We start from the raw sequence: 17,438 nt of genomic DNA, 5'->3' as shown, positions 1-17,438 counted from the left end.
TGAACAGCCATGTTATCTGAGTCTACATGTGAACAGTGCAACACAATTTCAAGTAGCTCCAATGAAAAAGTTTTTTAAACAACCCATCACCCCCACTACCCCGTATACAACCGTAGGATTATAACCTGTGGTCAGGAATGGGAGAGGGCGGATTGCCTTTTTTGAAACAGGTAGTTTGTCTCTGACCCTGAATTGCCAGGTTCTCTATGAGCCTTTTTGCCACAGCCAGCCATGTGTGGATGCCTTTCAAGGATACACCACTTTGTTTTCCGAGCGCTCTGGATCATACCAGTTGAAATTATTTTTTTAAAAAATTATACACCTAAACTCTTTAACCCATTCCATATATTTTCACAAGGCAGTTCCTCTGGCTAGTTTTATTCTTCAACCTTGAAGCCGTAAGTAGCTCTTAAGATTTATCTAAAAGTAAGTGTATAGGAGACGGTAACCCTAAACACCAAGGAAGCAATCTTTCAAATATCCAACCCAGGCTTGATTTTATCCTCTGTTAAGAGGATAATAAATTAAAAGAGGTAAAAAAAAAGAATGACCTAAATACCACTGCAATTTGGTGAAATACAATGCTCATCCCTGTGTGCAAACAGGCAGGATACCAAATGGGAGAATTTGTTCTTTGAACTACCTGTCATTGGTAGCCTTGTTACCGATTTTCAGAAAGGTTAAAATAATTCCTCCCGAACCTCTTTCCAAACATTTCTGAGACAGCGTTCATTGCAAATGAGTTTATTGATAAATGTCGTCCATTTTATACCAGGCCAGCACGCTGCATTACAAAAGAGACCAAATCCACTCCAAGTTACAGACATGTTGAACGGGATTGTGTTATCTGTAGTCATTATTTCAAGAAAAGTTTGCTAGAAGGGCCGGGGGGGGGGGGAAGAGAGGGGTGGCGGGGTGAGCCACAGGCCTAGCCCTCTTCTTGCTACCAAGAGAGTCCGACTTACTCTCTTTGCAGTGACTGGTCTGGAAGAGTCCTTGCTGCTCTAAGGGAGAAACTTGATGTCCAACCCCTGCCTTTAGAGCAGCCTTGCCACGTGCTGGGACTGCAACTCCCCCAATTCTCTCGCAGCAGGGCCGTCATGCTAGCTAGGAATTCTGGGAGTTCAGATATCATTCTGTATATGACTGCGGGTTGGGGAAGGTGCCAAGGCTGCCTTTTGCACATCATGGGAGTCTGCCCTGGTCCTTGAACAAAACTTTTGTTTGTTCCTATCCATATTACTCTCCAAAACACAAATGGGATCAATGTGTCTTGGGATTAATGTGCCTCTGGGCAGCTAAAGAAGATGCTGCAGCCCAGGCCTCTGAGGAGCTTCTGGCTTTTTTTGACCCACCACCACCTCTCTGGGCAGACCATTCAAGACTACCCCCCACTCTTCAGCCAGGCTCTCTTAAGAGAGCACCAGTGAAGAGGGCTCGCAAGTATAAAAGGCCTTGGCTCTATGTTAATTCTGGAGCAGCAAGATAGCTACTTCTACAGCAAACAGGCTGTAGCCTGCCTGAGCCACTGAGTGCTACATGCTACACAGCAGAAAGAATGAAGGGAGAAAAATCACACACACGGGGCACTTGCCGGTCCCCACCCCCCCTCCAATCCCCCCCCGGCAGGTTCAGGGAGAGAACAGAAAGTGAAGTCCAGGCCTGAGCAGCCTTCAACGAGAACGAATGCTGGAGAGGCAATCCCCATGGCTCTTCCAGACTCAGAACACACCTGGGGAAAAAAGCAAGGAGAAAGAAGGAGGGGAAGGGAGAGAAAAATACAGACACCGAGTGAATTAGACAACAGTGAAAAGTGGGCAGCAGCCAGCAGTGTCTGAACTGTGACGTATTCTCCAAAGAAAGGGAAGGGGGGGGAGAATACTTTAGCATCAAGACAGTGGTTGCAACCCCATGAGATCATGCAAGAACCACTCTGTTCCAACCTTGGTATGGCAAGGGAGGAGTGCACTGGAGCATGCAAAATAAGGAATGTGTACCCCCCAGAAGAGTTACTGTTAATGAACTACTCGTGGTAAAGGAGATTTCCATCTCTTTTTACTAATCCTTGTCTATTATTGTTCACAATATTTGCTCCACCAAGACTCTATTGCAAAGGGAGTAGGAGTGGGTGGAAAGGAGACAGCAAGGCCTCCAAATCTTGCCACTGGCTTTCTCCAGATCAGTGGTTCTCAACCTTTTTAATGCCGCGACCCCAACCGGTCGTAAGTCGAGGACTAAACCGGTCGTAAGTCGAGGACTAAACCGGTCGTAAGTCGGGGACTACCCAACCGGTCGTAAGTCGAGGACTTTCCCTGCCTGGAAGCATCGCGCATGCGTGGTTCCGCCCCCTGCGCCAGCTGAGGCGTAGCTGGCAAGCGGCAGAGACGGAGCAGGCCGACCACCAGCTGGCCCAGCCCAAGGGAGGTAAGGCACATGCTGGAAAAGGGGGGGAAAAATGGCAGACAAAAAAAATGGCGGACAAAAAAATGGCGGTCAGCCTTGCTTGGCGACCCCCGTGAAATGGTCGATCGACCCCAAATGGGGTCCCGACCCACAGGTTGAGAACCACTGCTCCAGATGAAGGACATTAGAGATACAGTTTACCCAGCAAAATAGAGATAAGAACTTTGGTTGGAGTTACATTTGTGAAGAGGAGCCTTATAACCAGTGAAACAGATTCACTCCGCCTCACCCATATTTAACTACTACCTTTGCAGAGGGCTCACAGTTTGTCTATATGCGTACACAGGCACAAAACCTAACTCACTATTCATCTCAAGCTTTCTTTCCCATCTTGGCTACCTAATTGAGTAACAAGTCCTTCCTGGTATTTTGGAGGAGGTGTCAAAAACCTTTCCCAATTTACAGCAAATGTTTTCACATCCCTTGCTGGATCCTGATTTACTTTTTTGTGCATCCTGTGAATGTTATCAGAAACATTTAGTGAAATATTTATTTTGCCTCCACTTGGTTATACTTGTACTTCTAATCTTGCCTTTGTACAGTATCGGTCTGGATTTTGTGAACTGGCCTAACGGCAGCAAAGGATAACCCAGCCAATAGATCCCTCATAAACGTTTTTTTTTTCTTTTTTTGTCACCCTCCCCCAACCCCTTGCCTCTTTTGTCAGGGTGAAAGCAAAGAAAATGGGAACACAAGCACAGGGTAGTTGCACAGAGACAAGCAAGTTAAAACCAGGGTTGTGTATATTCTTACATTTCCCCTAAGCAAACACGTGTATCCGCAACCAGAATAATGCAGATAACTCTGTAAATGTTCTTTGTTCTTGCCTCTACCGGGCATTTTTTTTAAAAAAATAAACTTTAAAACCATAAACGGGGGTAAATTAACAAAAAAAAGAAAAAGAATGGAAGGAAAGCTCATAGTGTTCCTGCAACCTGGAGTTTTCTTTTTTTAAAAGTCTGAATCATTTTGGACTATGGTATGTGCCAAGGGTATTAACAAATATACACAGCCCTTCTGATGAATGCTGTTTCAACTGATCAGGTAAAATAAATGTTCGAGGATTACCTGCAGGGAGCCAGCATGGAGGGGTGTCAGACAGAATATGCCTGTCCTTCAGGGTCTGTGGCATGGGAAGCACAGAAGGGAGGGATGGGCAGGTGAGCAGACAAGCAGCGGCGGCAGTAAAGAAAGAAAGAGGGCACCAACAAGTTACATTCCTACATCAAGCATCCACCGAAGCCTTTTCCGGGGCCTGCCACCAAGGGTAGACAAAAGGAAAGAGAAAGGCAAAGGACTGCAAACCCACCGGATCCCGTGCCCTCACCCTCACCCTCCGACCCTTATGCAGAAGATGACAGGAGGTGGGGGTGGCGGGAAGGAAGTAGCAGGTACAAGTTACCCACAAGCAATAAAGTGAGCAGTGAGCTGAGTGGAGTCTGCAGGAGAAAAATGCCATGCCACTAAATTAAAAGATGTACAGTCTCTTCAACTAGTGATTTGATTTGAAGATCATCAATCTGAGGACAAGGGTCATGCAAGCAGTGAAGTTATCTAGGATTCCTTGCCCCCTGCACAGATAGAATAATGGGACTAAGACCCACAGTGGGAGATAACGACAACCTGAATAGATCTGCAGGGCAAATTTCTTGCCTTGCCTCCCTCTCCCCACACTTTCTAGGTGTCCAAGACAAAACATTCACAAACTGGGCTATTGGAAGACTGTGAAAACTGCCGATAGAGAAAGGATGCTCTGATTTTATAACATCCTGGGATGGTCTTAATCGAATTGAGTTTTTATCTCCTTTATACTGTACATTACAATTCTGTCTGCACAATATGATTTGATGACAAATTTAATTCATTTCAGGATTCACCCAATGAGCTAGTGAAATGTGCTGGGTTCACACATAACACACTAAAGAAACCACAATTAGAATTAATCAAGTCTGTCGTATGCTACTGCAACCACTAGGTCCTTAACTGACCTGGTTAAGTATTTTGTGCCAACACAACCAGACAGTTCTTAGCTAAGGAAGGCACAGTGTTGGTAGTAAGGGTGAGGAGAAGGTGGCAGAAAAAGGCCCCAACCCCTAAGTATGCTCTAGAATCATCCTCATTTAGGACAGGCCCAAAGTGAGTCACTCTCACCAAATATAAAAAAACCTTGGGTTTTAAATATCTCATTTTCTTCTCACGTTACCCAGGGCTCAACTATAACAATAATCAAGGAGCAGCAGCCAATAACAATTCCCCAGGACAAATATCTCCGGTACAGCCAACAGCAGGGCCACGCAGTCAGACCATGCAGTTAAGCCATGCAATAAAACAGCAAAATAGAGGGTGCAACCTGAATTTGTACAACGAACCAGGGCTCTATAGCCCAGGAGATGCCTAGACAAGCCCCCTCCCCCCTTTTCGTGCCAAATTACACATACCAAGCTACAGAATCTGCTCCTGCCCTTTACTCAGTGGTACCAGCTTAGTGACTGGATGGGCCTGCAGGCTATCCTGTTAGCAACCAATCAGAGCCGTCCTCAAGATCCCACCCTCCATTGGCTAAGGTCCAGAACGTACCAGCCAATGAAATACAGTCTTGGTGAGCTCACAGGAGGTGGCACTGCGTGTCTTTCTTCTTCTTAGGTGAAGGGTCTCTGGTTTTGCCCCTCCCCTTTCCACCCCCTCCCACAGACCCTGCGGGGCTCTTGGATGGGCCACCCGCTTGGCTGTCCATGACAAGGGCTGTCCCTTGTGGCAACTGTGACTTTCCTTTGGATTGCTTTTTCGTGGGGCTTCTCGCACCTGCTCTGTGCTGGCTCTTGGCCTCCATCTCAGACAGGCTGTAGGCCATAGCAAGCTGAAGATCCTCGTCCTCTTCATCGCTGTCTGTGTACAAGATCACTGGGGAGGAGCTTGGGGACGGGCGCTTGGGCGGTGGGCGTTGAGGGGATGTCACTGGAGAAGATGCGGACGGCCCGCGATTCTGTAGCGCTTGCTGCTCACGCCGGCTCAGTTCCAAGCCTAATGCCAGGTCGTCTGGGATCCCTGCAAGGGACATGTTTCAGCCAATAGCTGCAGAGGTCATCCTCCAGTATCCCTTCCCCCACTCCACCATATATGACTGCATATGTGCATATATCCACCTTGACATAGCATTAACCAGAAAAGTCAACATCCCAGGAAATCTTTGCTGGATTACAATGCCTGAAATTTCCCAGCAAATATAGCTATGTGAGGTGATGTATGCTGACATCCAATTTGTCAGAAAGACCCCAGATTTCTGCAGGTAGGCGGGCTTGGATTATATGATCTGCAGTTGTATGGGTGGCTACCCAGTTAGTTTCCCCAACACCTGGGCTATGATCCCCAGACTTCCTCTAGCGCACAGTTAAGAGACCCTGATTTCAAGTCCTGCCTTCACCATGAAACCAGATGAGTTGACTTTGGGCCAGTCACACACTCTCTCTCTCTCTCTCTCAGCCCAACTCGTCTCACAGGGTTGTCGTTGTCGGGAAAATAGAAGAAGGAAAGTTGGATACGATATTGAGTTATATGTAAAAATAAAAAAGGCAGGATTATAAATAAACAAATAGAAAGGACATATTTTAGAGGGGGGCTACTATAAGGGGCAAAACAGGCACATCAACATAAAGTTTAATGCATGCTTTTTGCCCCATGCAATTATTCCCAAAAAACAATTCTGCTCACTTTGGTGGCATCATGGCTGTTCCTCCAGGCATTTGGGCCAAGAAGTTAAGTTTGCTGAGCCAGCTATTTGTTTCACTGCAAGCTGTTTACAACCTCAGATGTTTATTATTGGAATTGTTTTGTTTTGACTTTGTACGCAGCCCAGAAACACTGCTGTGAAATGGGCAGTCATAAATCCATCAACCCCCTGTCACTCCGGAGGCCAAAAATATTCTGACCTCCTATACAGAAGTTCTTCAGAGTCCTCTTCCTCTAAAGCTACTCACCATTAATCTGGATGGATTTCAGTTCTCCATCTTCTTCCACTTCTACCCTCTCTTGTCCATTTTCAATGACCCTAATAAATAGGAGAGAGAGTAAACAGTGAAGTTATTTCATGAGAACAGCATATCTGCTTACTTTGAACCACGTTGAGTCCATGTAATAAATAAAATCAACTCAACATGGCTCAAAGCTGGTTGATGTGCTATCTTCATGAAGTAACTTCACTTCTAATGAATAAACTAGTAATAAAGTTAAACAAAGCACATCTGTGTCACTGCAATCTAATGGACCCTCAGCAGCTTACATAGAAAAAAACATACAAGGCATCCAATATAAAAATAAAAATGCAACAGCAGATCCGAGTAACGGATCTTGATTTACCAATCATCCAAGGAGATTACTCCTTTCTCTTTGTTCAGATTAAAGCAACTCTAAACCTGTTAACACCAGTGGCACAGCATACCATTGAAACCCTACAAGATTCAAAAACTCCTAATTGCCTCCTAATTGCTGATTAAAAATGTGACCGAGGCCAAAACATTGGAAAATGGTTTGTTGCTTTCTAATGCTGGCTAATAGGGTCAATTGCCTTAACTGAAAAACTTACTCAGAAGCTTAGAATGCCTTGTAATCATTTGTAAGCTCACCTCCTGCTTCCTGATCTAATGAGCCCTACAGTGGTTATTAAAAAAGGGGGGAAAAATAAAGGGCACAATGATGCCCCAGGAAAAGCTGGGCAGGGCAAAAGCTGTCGTGTCAGCATTCAGAAGCATACCTGAACTGTAAATGTAAATTTTTTTCAAGAGCAATTGCAGCCCTATACAGAATGGAATTCCCAGGCACCATGTGAAAAAGTTACAGAGCATCACACTTGTGTTAAAGACATGCAGTATTCAAATCTAAAACAGGACAAGAGTCTCAACCCAAGTGTACTTCCGTCCTGAGTCCATGCAGCCATGTTTTGAGCATGGCTCCTTTATGGAGCAACCTCACAATACAGGAATGGGCCATGCCACATCCAAGCACTCGATATTTTGGATTTGAATGCTGCACACCTCTAAGTAAATATTATATATAAACTGATGCATCTAAGAAAGGAGCTATGGGCAATTCAGTTCCCCCCCCCCATCTATTTTCTTGTCTCTCCATTCCCTGCACTCCATAATGTTTAATTTCCAAAATGTTGACATTAAAAAAGTAAGATATTTACAGGACAGCCCTTGATCAAGGCAATTGTGGCACCCAACTCTGAAATACAGCTATATCCCAGTATCCAACAGGGTTGGGCTAGATGGCTATTGGTCCAAGTCAATATGTACAGTATGGTCTGATTCCACACTGCACTAAATTATAGTTTATTTAATCATTACTTAAAATGTGAAGTATGGTGGTCTGAGAGCACAAAGCATCCTGAACCTAAATTGTTTGGCCTCCAAACAAAATGAGCTACATTATTTTTTACTAGAATGGGTGAAGAAGTCTGTATCTCGCTGCAGGCTTATATTGGACGAGTAATAAGCCTCCACTACGGAAAAGAGATGAGTTACATGAGGCGCTTTAAGAGGAAACAGAAACAAAACAGTAGAAATGAAGCAAAAAATGGGTAGGCTCCAGAAACATGATGAAAGAATGGGCCTGAACATCCTTGAAGAGGATCCCAAATCTGTCCTACAAGACCAGAAGTTGACAGAAAGGTAAACAAGGAACAAATCAGATTAAAATGCCCATCAAATGCCCACTAAGACACAAAGAGATTTACTGTCCAGAATGGGGTGGTCCCAATGTGACAAATAAATAAACGGTAAGAGAATGAGGTGGCTGGATGGAGTCACTGAAGCAGGAGGCGTGAGCTTAAATGGACTCCAGAAGATGGTAGAGGACAGGAAGGCCTGGAAGAACGTTGTCCATGGGGTCGCGATGGGCCGGACATGACTTCGTAACTAACAACAACAACAAAGTTAAACTTACCTCTTGGTGGTAATGCGCTTGCCATTGATGAACCTTGTCGAAGTGGAGACAGAGCGGAAGCCCATCCCTGCATTGAGTCCTGGACCAAGCGAGGATGCGAAGAACTCTACAAGGGAGAGCACCAGAATAACTTGCAAGGGACGGCACAGTGGTCCCGGGGACCAAGGAAAAGGAAGTACTCCAGCAAAGGAACTGATACATGATACACAAAGCTATCTTTTGAGATTCCAGGGTAGGCAAACAGAAACGCTGGGGAAGTCACCGAGACAAAAAAAGGGCTTAAAACCAGTAAGTGACAATTGGCCGAACCCAATGAGACGAAAAGGGGGAAGAAGCTAACAGACAGTCCTTGACTTACAACCATTCATGTCGTGACCATTCGAATTTACAATGGCACTCAAAAAGTGACTTATGCCTGCTCCTCGCACTTCTGATTAATGCAGCATCTTTACGGTCACACGGTTAAAATTCAGATGCTTGGCAACTGGCACGGGTTTACAACAGTTGTGGTGTTCCTGGGGCCATGATCACCCTTTGTGACCTTCCCAGCTGGATTCCGACAAGCAAAGTCAATGGGGGAATACGCTTAATGACTGCATGATTCACTTAACAACTCTGGCACACACAAAAAAGGTCACAAAATTGGATGCCATTCATTTAACAACTGCCTTTTAGTAACGGAAATCTTGGTTCCAGATATACTATCTATATTCCAACTGTTCTTTTCTTACCGGATGCAGGGAAAGGGGAAAAGAAAGGCCCCGCTGCAGGATGCCGGGGTACAGGTCCACGTAAGTCTGCAAATGGGTCATCTGGAATGAAACAAAGAGGTGGAAACATCCGTAGCTCCCAGGATATTCCACCACAGAGCAGCCTCCTCAAGTTGTATCCAATTCTAACTTGTGTTTCCTGGAATTAACTGCACAGCCCCCTGCTTTACGGGAGTTAAGGTGAGTGAGAAAATTCCTCCATATTATAGGAAAAAGTAATCTATAGGATTAGAGTTTCCAAAAAGGAAAACAAGAAAAATATTCTCCATGCTTTTGGTCTAATCCCAGTCAATTTCTTTTTCTTTTCTTGATGAGCTGTGGTGGCGCAGTGGTTAGAATGCAGTATTGCAGGCTAATTCAGCTCACTGCCAGGAGTTCAATCCTCACCGGCTCAAGGTTGACTCGGACTTCCATCCTTCCGAGGTCGGTAAAATGAGGACTCCGATTGTTGGGGGGCGATATGCTGACTCTATAAACCACTTTAAGAGGGCTGTAAAGCACTGTGAAGCAGTATATCAGTCTAAATGCCATTGCTATTGATACAGTCCCTTGTCTCCTTTCAGAACCCGGTTACTTGTACTCTCAACTACGCATCAAGAGAAAATTAAATCTGAGTCTTTTTCTCTCCCATTCTTCTCCAAGGGGGGGGAAAAAGGCTAGTTTGAACATTACAAACAGCCACTTACCAAAAAAGTCAGCAAATGGATCTCGCCCTCCAAAGAACTCTCGGAAAACGTCATGGGCGCTACGGAAAGTGAAAGTGAATTCTGGTCCTGGATGAGCCCTGGAACCACCAGATCCAGCTAGGAAAAAGGGAAAAAAACAATATTAATATGTCTGCCTAAAAAGCATAGAAAGAATATGACAAAGCTGGAATATGTGCTGTCGGTGTAAGAAAGCAAAGATGTTGAAATATTGGAAAATTAAGAACATTACATCATGGCTCCTAAGTTTGCTAGCACTGGATTGCAACCAGCCATTTTTGCAGGCCCAAGCAAACAGCTTGTAAAAACAGTGACTTCTAGCTGGTCAGCCAAGAACAAGGCAAAAACCTAATGTTGGATAAACCCATTTTCAAAAAATGAAGAGCGTATCATTCATAGCAATCCCTTGGACCAATGGGATTTTAGTTAATCAAACTTTACAAGCTAGACTGGCACAAAAGGTGCCCTGGTTTTGTCCCAGCAGCCAAAGAAGACCTCTCTCGTGTTCTATTCCCAAGCCTCAAACTCACACGCAAATTGAGAAAGTTGTCCTCCATCTTGCTCAATCTGTGTAGAACAAATGTGCAAGGCATTTGAAAGGTGTGTTCTTGCAAGGTGTATCTGTATACACAAGGCACATTTCCTTGAAGTGTTAGAGCATCCGCACCCACCAGTGCAACTACTTTCAAGATTTTCCCTGGCTGTCTCCACATATGTGCCCATGAATAACTGTTTGTCATTCCCGTGTTATCTGTGTATGTTTGGAAGAAACAGCCATCCCAGGATGGTCAGAACAACTTTTGGACACTTTCAGTGAACTCCAAACAGCCATTTCAAACTTAAAACACAATGTTTTGAGTTCCAAACATTCTGGACTTGAAACATTTTGCCCACTACTTAGAGGTTCATGACTTCTTTCTTTCAACTTTTGTTGAACTTTCATCCCATCAATCCCCTCCCTTCTTGGTAGTACATTATTATGCTTCTTTTAATCACCCAGCTTGAAGCACACAGTTTACATTCATTTTAGTTCAGTGAAACCCCGGTCCTCACCTGCACCCATGAGCCCTTCTTTGCCATATCGGTCGTAGACTTCGCGCTTGCTCTCTGAAAGAATAAACCGCTCAAGTTAATAATGACCCCTTTAGAAATGTGTGGGTCTGGAACAAGCATCTCTTCTCTTAACCTGAGCATTGGTCGAACACATCAATTTCGACACAAGAACTATTATTGAGATTAAATTGGTCTGAGCTCCTGCCAAAGCCAAGATATCCATTCAAGAAATGCAGGTAGTCCTCAATTTACAACAGTTCGCTTAGTCACCGTTCAGAGTTACAACGGCACTGAAAAAAGTGACTTATGACCATTTTTCACAAAGTCCTCAGAGAATTGATGCTGCCTTAATGTTTACATCATTTTATCCTGGAAAAAGCCAGCCCAAGTTAGAATCATAGTGCAGCTGAGAAATGAAACTGAGAGAAATTGGTCAAATGGAGTTTTAAACTTAAAATAACTTAAAGAATTTAAAAAGTCAACATTTGTTTAGACAACTTGCCCCAAAGTCAAAAGCCTTCTAGAATATAAGCACACTTAAAACTGAAGGAGTAAAACAAATACCTGGACCAAGATCTCCAAATTACCAAGGTCCCTGAACAAAAATAATGGCCTGCTTAAGCTTATGAGATGTTGGCTGATAAATTATTTTTAATTAGCACTTGTGTTTTTAAACAGGAACTAGAAAGTAACCACAAAAACTAACCAGTGCCGACTTCCATTTTATTATTCTGCTTATCCATCTATAAGCAGAAAAATCTAAGCCATTTTTTGATTGGCATTTGACATAATTACTGACTGACATTTATCATACAATTATTTAAAGTTGTATGTACCCTCCTTTGGTAAACAGAATCTTATGGTTTGTCACCAGTACTGTTCAGATAAATTTGGCTTAAGTAGATTTGTCGTCTCGACCCGTAAATTAGGTCATGGGGATTTTTTCTCCTTCAAAACCTAAATACACTTGCTTCTTTCATTTAATAATTAAGTCCCCAAACTAGATGTGGGAACACGCTCTATTCACTTCTGACTTGCTTGTCATTGATAAAATTAATATTAAGAAGAGGTTTCCTTATACTGTAGAAATCAGGGCCAGTTTGATCTGGTAGTTAAGGCAGCAGCCTATGGGACTATGGGTTCTAGTCCCAATTAGATAACTATCAGCTCACCTCACCTCACAGGGTTATTGTAGGGAAAATAGGAGGAGGAAGGAGTATTAGGTATGTTGGCTGCTTTGAAAAGTATAAAGGCAGTATGAAAATCTAATAAATAAGTAAATAGTCCCACCTATTTGGCCAGTATCCTGCACAGAGACCAAAGCAGTCAAAATGGCTGAGGAATGAGGGAAGAAAGTCAAAAGCATTTTGCTTACTGTCAGACAGAACCTCATAGGCCTCTGCTATCTCCTTAAACTTCTGCTCAGCATAATCCTTGTTATCTGGGTTTTTATCTGGGTGCCATTGCAGGGCTTTCTTTCTGTACCTGTGGATAACAACACAGAGGGTAGTATATACCTGTGAGGGATCCCATTCCATGAGATTCCAAAATGCCTTAAAAACCACCCTATCATAGCTGTAGCTCTCTCTGATTTCTTCCTGCTGACAGCCATGGGCCTTCAAGAGAACAGATTCCCTTTAGGTGGAATGAATGGGTTCCTTGTTTGTTTGAAGCATATATTGTGCAACTGCCCTGCTTCAAACCTGGGATTTTTTTTTTTTTTTGAGGCTGATAATGGGTCAGTTTAAAAAGGTCTTCTATCTGTAACTCTCCCAAGCTTTATCATGGCTGCTTTCTTCTTTTTTCTTGACAAAAATACTCAGGGAATGAATAGCTCCACCAGGCCTTTTGACTGCTAGAACCAGAAAATTTCCATTTAGAAGCATCCTTGGACTGTTTCTTCTGAGGGAGTTATCCAAAGAGCCCAGGCATCATAAGATAACAAAAAGTTAACACTTTCTTGCCAGTCCTGGACTCCCATCTACATCCCCTCCCGTTGCTTAAATATAACATTTCCAGAAATGATCCATAAAAGCTTTTCTGTGGCAGAGATAGGAAGCTATGAACCTCTAAATACTATGGAAGCAAATATACGTGTCCCAGCATACTGTTACGGGATCCAATCTGGGTCAGTCACCAGGGTTAGAGGTTTAGTCTTCCGAGCTTTCGGACATGGACTCATGCTAGAGCCCACCCCCAGGGAACTTCTCTCTCCCAAAATGTGTAGTCTAAATACTATTAAGACTCGTTTCCAGCAGATACTCTTGATCACATGATCAAGGATAGAGATCATAGAAACCTCAGTCCAGAAACAGCTGAAAGGCTAAGTTTTCTATCAAGGCTTCTCATATGTTCTATTCAGATACTCCCTCACATGTTCAATTCAACATCCAGAGAAAAGTAAACAGCCTCTCCCTTTCCTAGCTGATCCAGCCTATAAGCATAGAAATGGTCTCCAGACATACCGCACAATTCTCTGCAGTAGGCAACTTAGCTCTATACAGTACATTATCACTTCCGTATGAAAGTATGTGTGTGTATTCAAAGGCACTGTAAATAATTTGTAAATAATCCTGCTATCAGCCTGGAGATCATCTCTTCACTTAAATCACTTGTGCAGCTAGGAGACAGAAGGAGCTGCTCACAATTTCTCAAAGGTTCGGATGAACTGGGATGCACAGAGGACAGGCAATTTAGCCAGGTTATTTTTTCATCTGGTAACTTAGTTTCAGAGCTGGCGGGATACCTCCAACCTGTTAGATCTGCTTTAGGATCCCTTCCACTTGTACTAGGAGAAACAGATACGTCTGTTCTTTCAATTAGAGAAGCTTTTCTTACACACTAGCAATGCAACTAATACAGTACAGTCCCTCTGTTCATTGGCAGAACCTCTCTTTACTGGCTCTGGGACTTCCTCCCAATCCTTTTCATTCTGGTTAGCTTCCTACTGCCTACTAATCTAGAACAAAGGTCAGGTTACATGTGTGTGTATGCATTGGGAATAAATGTACATACATAGATTTAAAAGCTAAAGTTTGATGAAATCTCACGTTGGAAACAGAGATTTTACAAAATTTGGCAAGCGCACAGATTTGGTTTTTTTTAAAAAAATATGACAACAGCAGCAATATAGTTTGGAATATCAACGGATGCCATCTAAGTTAACCATGTGGCTATGGTTTCAATGTGAATCTCACTGCTGACACAAGATATAATCTATTGCTTGGCTATCTTGTGCCTTTGCAAGCTATTACCAAGGCTATGGTAGAACACAGTCATTAGGCACAAGGTTGTGAAAAGTGTTATTTTGGCACTCGTGTGGATAGCCTCTGGTAGAAATAAAAAGAATGCAACTCACGCCTTTTTTATGTCATCTGGAGAGGCATTGCGGGGCACCCCCAGCGCTTCATAGTAATCCACCATTGTGTCCACGTATGTTATGTGGGGAAACTAGATTAGGAGACAGAGGAGAATACAAGGCATTTCTTAACAGTTTGCAGTAGGGTAACCCAGAGAATAACTTTTATAATTTGCAACAAGCCAAGGACAATGAGTTATCACATCAGAGTTTTTCAGAAACACACCAAGTCAATGAAATACCCAAAACAATCTCTCTGTCTAACACAGTATCACCCAATGTAGATCACATCCTATTCTACACTTCAGACTGATTGACATCTGAACCAGAAAGCCATGCAAGAGGGAATTCTGTGAATAACCTAAAAGCAGCATATGGGATCAGACCCATTCTGGCCCTGCAGTATGTTTCTCTAACCAATTTACCTCAGAGCTTCTTCACAAGTTAAAAAATAAGTCGGTAGAATATATATATCAATTATGTAGTGTATGTAAATATACTTAAAATGGGAATAAGAGCACAAGAGAGACTTCTCGTCTTAAGTGTAGGTACACACACCACACACAGTGGTATGCAAAGGCTTAGGCAGTCTGAAGAAACGTGACGCTTCAATGAATCCCTGAGGGAATAGAAAGTGATACAAACCTCTATGTGAAACACCTTTCTGGAAACATGAATGCATATGTACTATTTATCTGCAGTTGCTTACAGATTCAAATAAGAAAACAGTGGATATGGCTGGTGGAATTATTTGAAAATCCTCTTTTGGCAAAAATGAAAACTGTCAAATGTGTCCTATATCCAGCTAAGAGTCCCTTTGAATTTTTTCCCACTCTTCCTTGCAGTAGCTCTCTTAGCTCAGAAACAGCTTTAGATTTCCTTGCACGCATTGCATGTTTGAGATCTCCTTATTGATTTTCAGTAAAGTTCAAGTCTAGGAATTGTGAAAGCTTTATAAAACCTTTATCTTTCTTTCCAATAAAGTATGTTTTGCTGAAATATCCGGTCTCTTTTCAGCCTGGTTTTTTTTTCACCGACTGGCTAATTTGTATCCAGCCTGAGTTCAATTTATAGTCCTCCATGGCCCAAGACAAAGAGGAACTAGTGGAGCTTCTTTTCCCAGATGTCCTTACCTGAAATCATCTTTGGAAGCCCTGCACCATATTATGCGTTGTAGAGAGTGGCTACTTGGAAGCAGGCCTTTTCCATGGGATTCCCCCCCCCCACCGCCCCCTCCATATTGGAATGCCTTCTCTCTAAGCAATGGCAGTACTGGGATGTATGGTTTGTATCAACGTTAGGGAAAAGAAGAATAGGGTATTACAATGCAAGCTTCTCCTTTCCCCTTTGCATGTGTATTGTATCTGCCTTCAAACAGGGTGGGGCTTGTATTGCAATGTTCTATCCGCCATCTTGCCAGTTCTGCCCTTCTCAAGAGACCCTGCTATTAGTGAACTATGTTGCTCTTCCGAGTTCAGATCTTTCTACAGGTACTCCTTGCTTAGCAACTAAAATTAGGATTGGCAACTCGGTCACTAACCAGAAAATCACTTGACCCTGACAGGCTTACAACATCACTTTCCATTCAGTCATTACGTGAAATAATTTGTGACCCACAACTTACAGTTTTACTTCCAGGTTCTGCCTTAACTGTGCTTGTTGCAAGTCAATTGGGAAGCATGCAAGTGACTGCAGGATGCTGCGACGGTTATAAATGTGAAGAGTGATCACAAAGCTATTTTTATACCATCATAATTTTGAATGGTCACTAAACGAGACAGTCTGTGAGGATTACTGTATTTTTTTCAGTAATCTTAATCAATTGATATATTAGTTTGTAGTTCTTAGAAGCATTTTAATTAGACTGCTTTTATCTTTATTTATATTTAATATTTCTGAACCACGCATTTCTCAGATTATTTCACTCTTATAGTTATTTTAATTATACTATAATTGTTAATAATTTTGATAAAATTGGTGTATTGTAAATAACTGAGATAAACCTAGTTTTTAAGGTTATTCAAATTTTTAATATAAAAGGAATTTTAAAAATTATAATTAATTTCATAGTTTATTCACTATGTGGGAAAAAAATAATTCAATCTGTTTCCTGGATTGTTCTAAACATCTTGTTCTAAATTAAAAACCTGAGATCCTCCTAAAAAAACTTTATAAATGAAATTTTTTAGATTAGAATTTCAAATAATTCAAAGATCAAATTCTTACAGTTCTCTATCACTCGTAACTCTATTCTAACAGGACATAATAGGCATCACTTTTACCTCTACCAAACTAGTTCTTAAATATTAAGAACTATTACATCTCCAATACTTAAATCTACCTAAATGAAATTACGCAAATATTATAATCTTTATTAAACAGACTATAATGCATCCATTTTAAGTTAGCAATTTAGCATTACCAAGTAGAGTATGCTCTTTAAGCAAGATCTGTTGCCCAGGAATGGCACTCTTTCCTTTTGGCTAGCATTCCCCAAGCCACAGCTGCAAAATGTGAGTGTCACAACTCTCATAAATCTCATGGGTGACAAAAGCTGTAGTTTAACAAGCCTAACATTGATGACCAGATAGGGAGAAGACGACACAGGCCAACAGATCAGTTCCAAAACTATCAAATCAGCCAGCAATATTTAGCTATTTTCACAGGAAGCTTTATTTAAAAATAGTTCGACCTATTGCAAAGTAAAAATGAAACTCATGTATCTGAGATGTTTATTTCTATATCAATGTTTCTCTTTCACTTCCTAAGTAGAAAGTAGTAAGTTGTGGGTCCCAAGTAGAATCAAACAGAACACCCAACACAATGCTGGGCTGCATTAACAGAGGGATAGAATCAAGATCACGTGAAGTGTTAATACCACTTTACAATGCCTTGGTAAGGGCCACACTTGGAATACTGCATCCAGTTTTGGTCACCATGATATAAAAAATATGTTGAGACTCTAGAAAGAGTACAGAGAAGAGCAACAAAGATGATTAGGGGACTGGAGGCTAAAGCATATAAGGAACGGCTGCTGGAATTGGGTATGTCTAGTTTAATGAAGAGAAGGACGAGGGGGGACATGATAGCAGTGTTCCAATATCTCAGGGGCTGCCATAAAGAAGAGGGAGTCAAGCTATTTTCCAAAGC

General features: G+C 42.4%; 1 protein-coding gene across 1 annotated transcript in view; it reads right to left on the bottom strand.

Annotated features, from left to right (window-relative positions):
- Nucleotides 1–1,615: 1,615 nt before the first annotated feature.
- LOC107288116 (dnaJ homolog subfamily B member 2-like) overlaps nucleotides 1,616–17,438 on the bottom strand; it is a 19,464-nt gene continuing 3,641 nt past the window's right edge. Inside the window, exons 2-10 of the mRNA XM_015816699.1 lie at nucleotides 14,289–14,380; nucleotides 12,306–12,415; nucleotides 10,931–10,984; nucleotides 9,860–9,976; nucleotides 9,135–9,215; nucleotides 8,404–8,509; nucleotides 6,438–6,508; nucleotides 5,266–5,508; nucleotides 1,616–1,732 (exon numbers count right to left, since the gene is read on the bottom strand). Coding sequence (XP_015672185.1) covers nucleotides 1,722–1,732; nucleotides 5,266–5,508; nucleotides 6,438–6,508; nucleotides 8,404–8,509; nucleotides 9,135–9,215; nucleotides 9,860–9,976; nucleotides 10,931–10,984; nucleotides 12,306–12,415; nucleotides 14,289–14,353 — 858 coding nt within the window. The 5' untranslated portion in view covers nucleotides 14,354–14,380 and the 3' untranslated portion in view covers nucleotides 1,616–1,721. The remainder of the gene's footprint in view (nucleotides 1,733–5,265; nucleotides 5,509–6,437; nucleotides 6,509–8,403; nucleotides 8,510–9,134; nucleotides 9,216–9,859; nucleotides 9,977–10,930; nucleotides 10,985–12,305; nucleotides 12,416–14,288; nucleotides 14,381–17,438) is intronic.

The sequence above is a fragment of the Protobothrops mucrosquamatus genome, unplaced genomic scaffold (genome assembly GCF_001527695.2).
Source record: "Protobothrops mucrosquamatus isolate PMUCROS unplaced genomic scaffold, P.Mucros_1.0 scaffold481, whole genome shotgun sequence".
In the NCBI taxonomy this organism is placed as follows: Eukaryota; Metazoa; Chordata; class Lepidosauria; order Squamata; family Viperidae; genus Protobothrops; species Protobothrops mucrosquamatus.
This window is presented reverse-complemented; position numbering and strand designations above follow the sequence as displayed.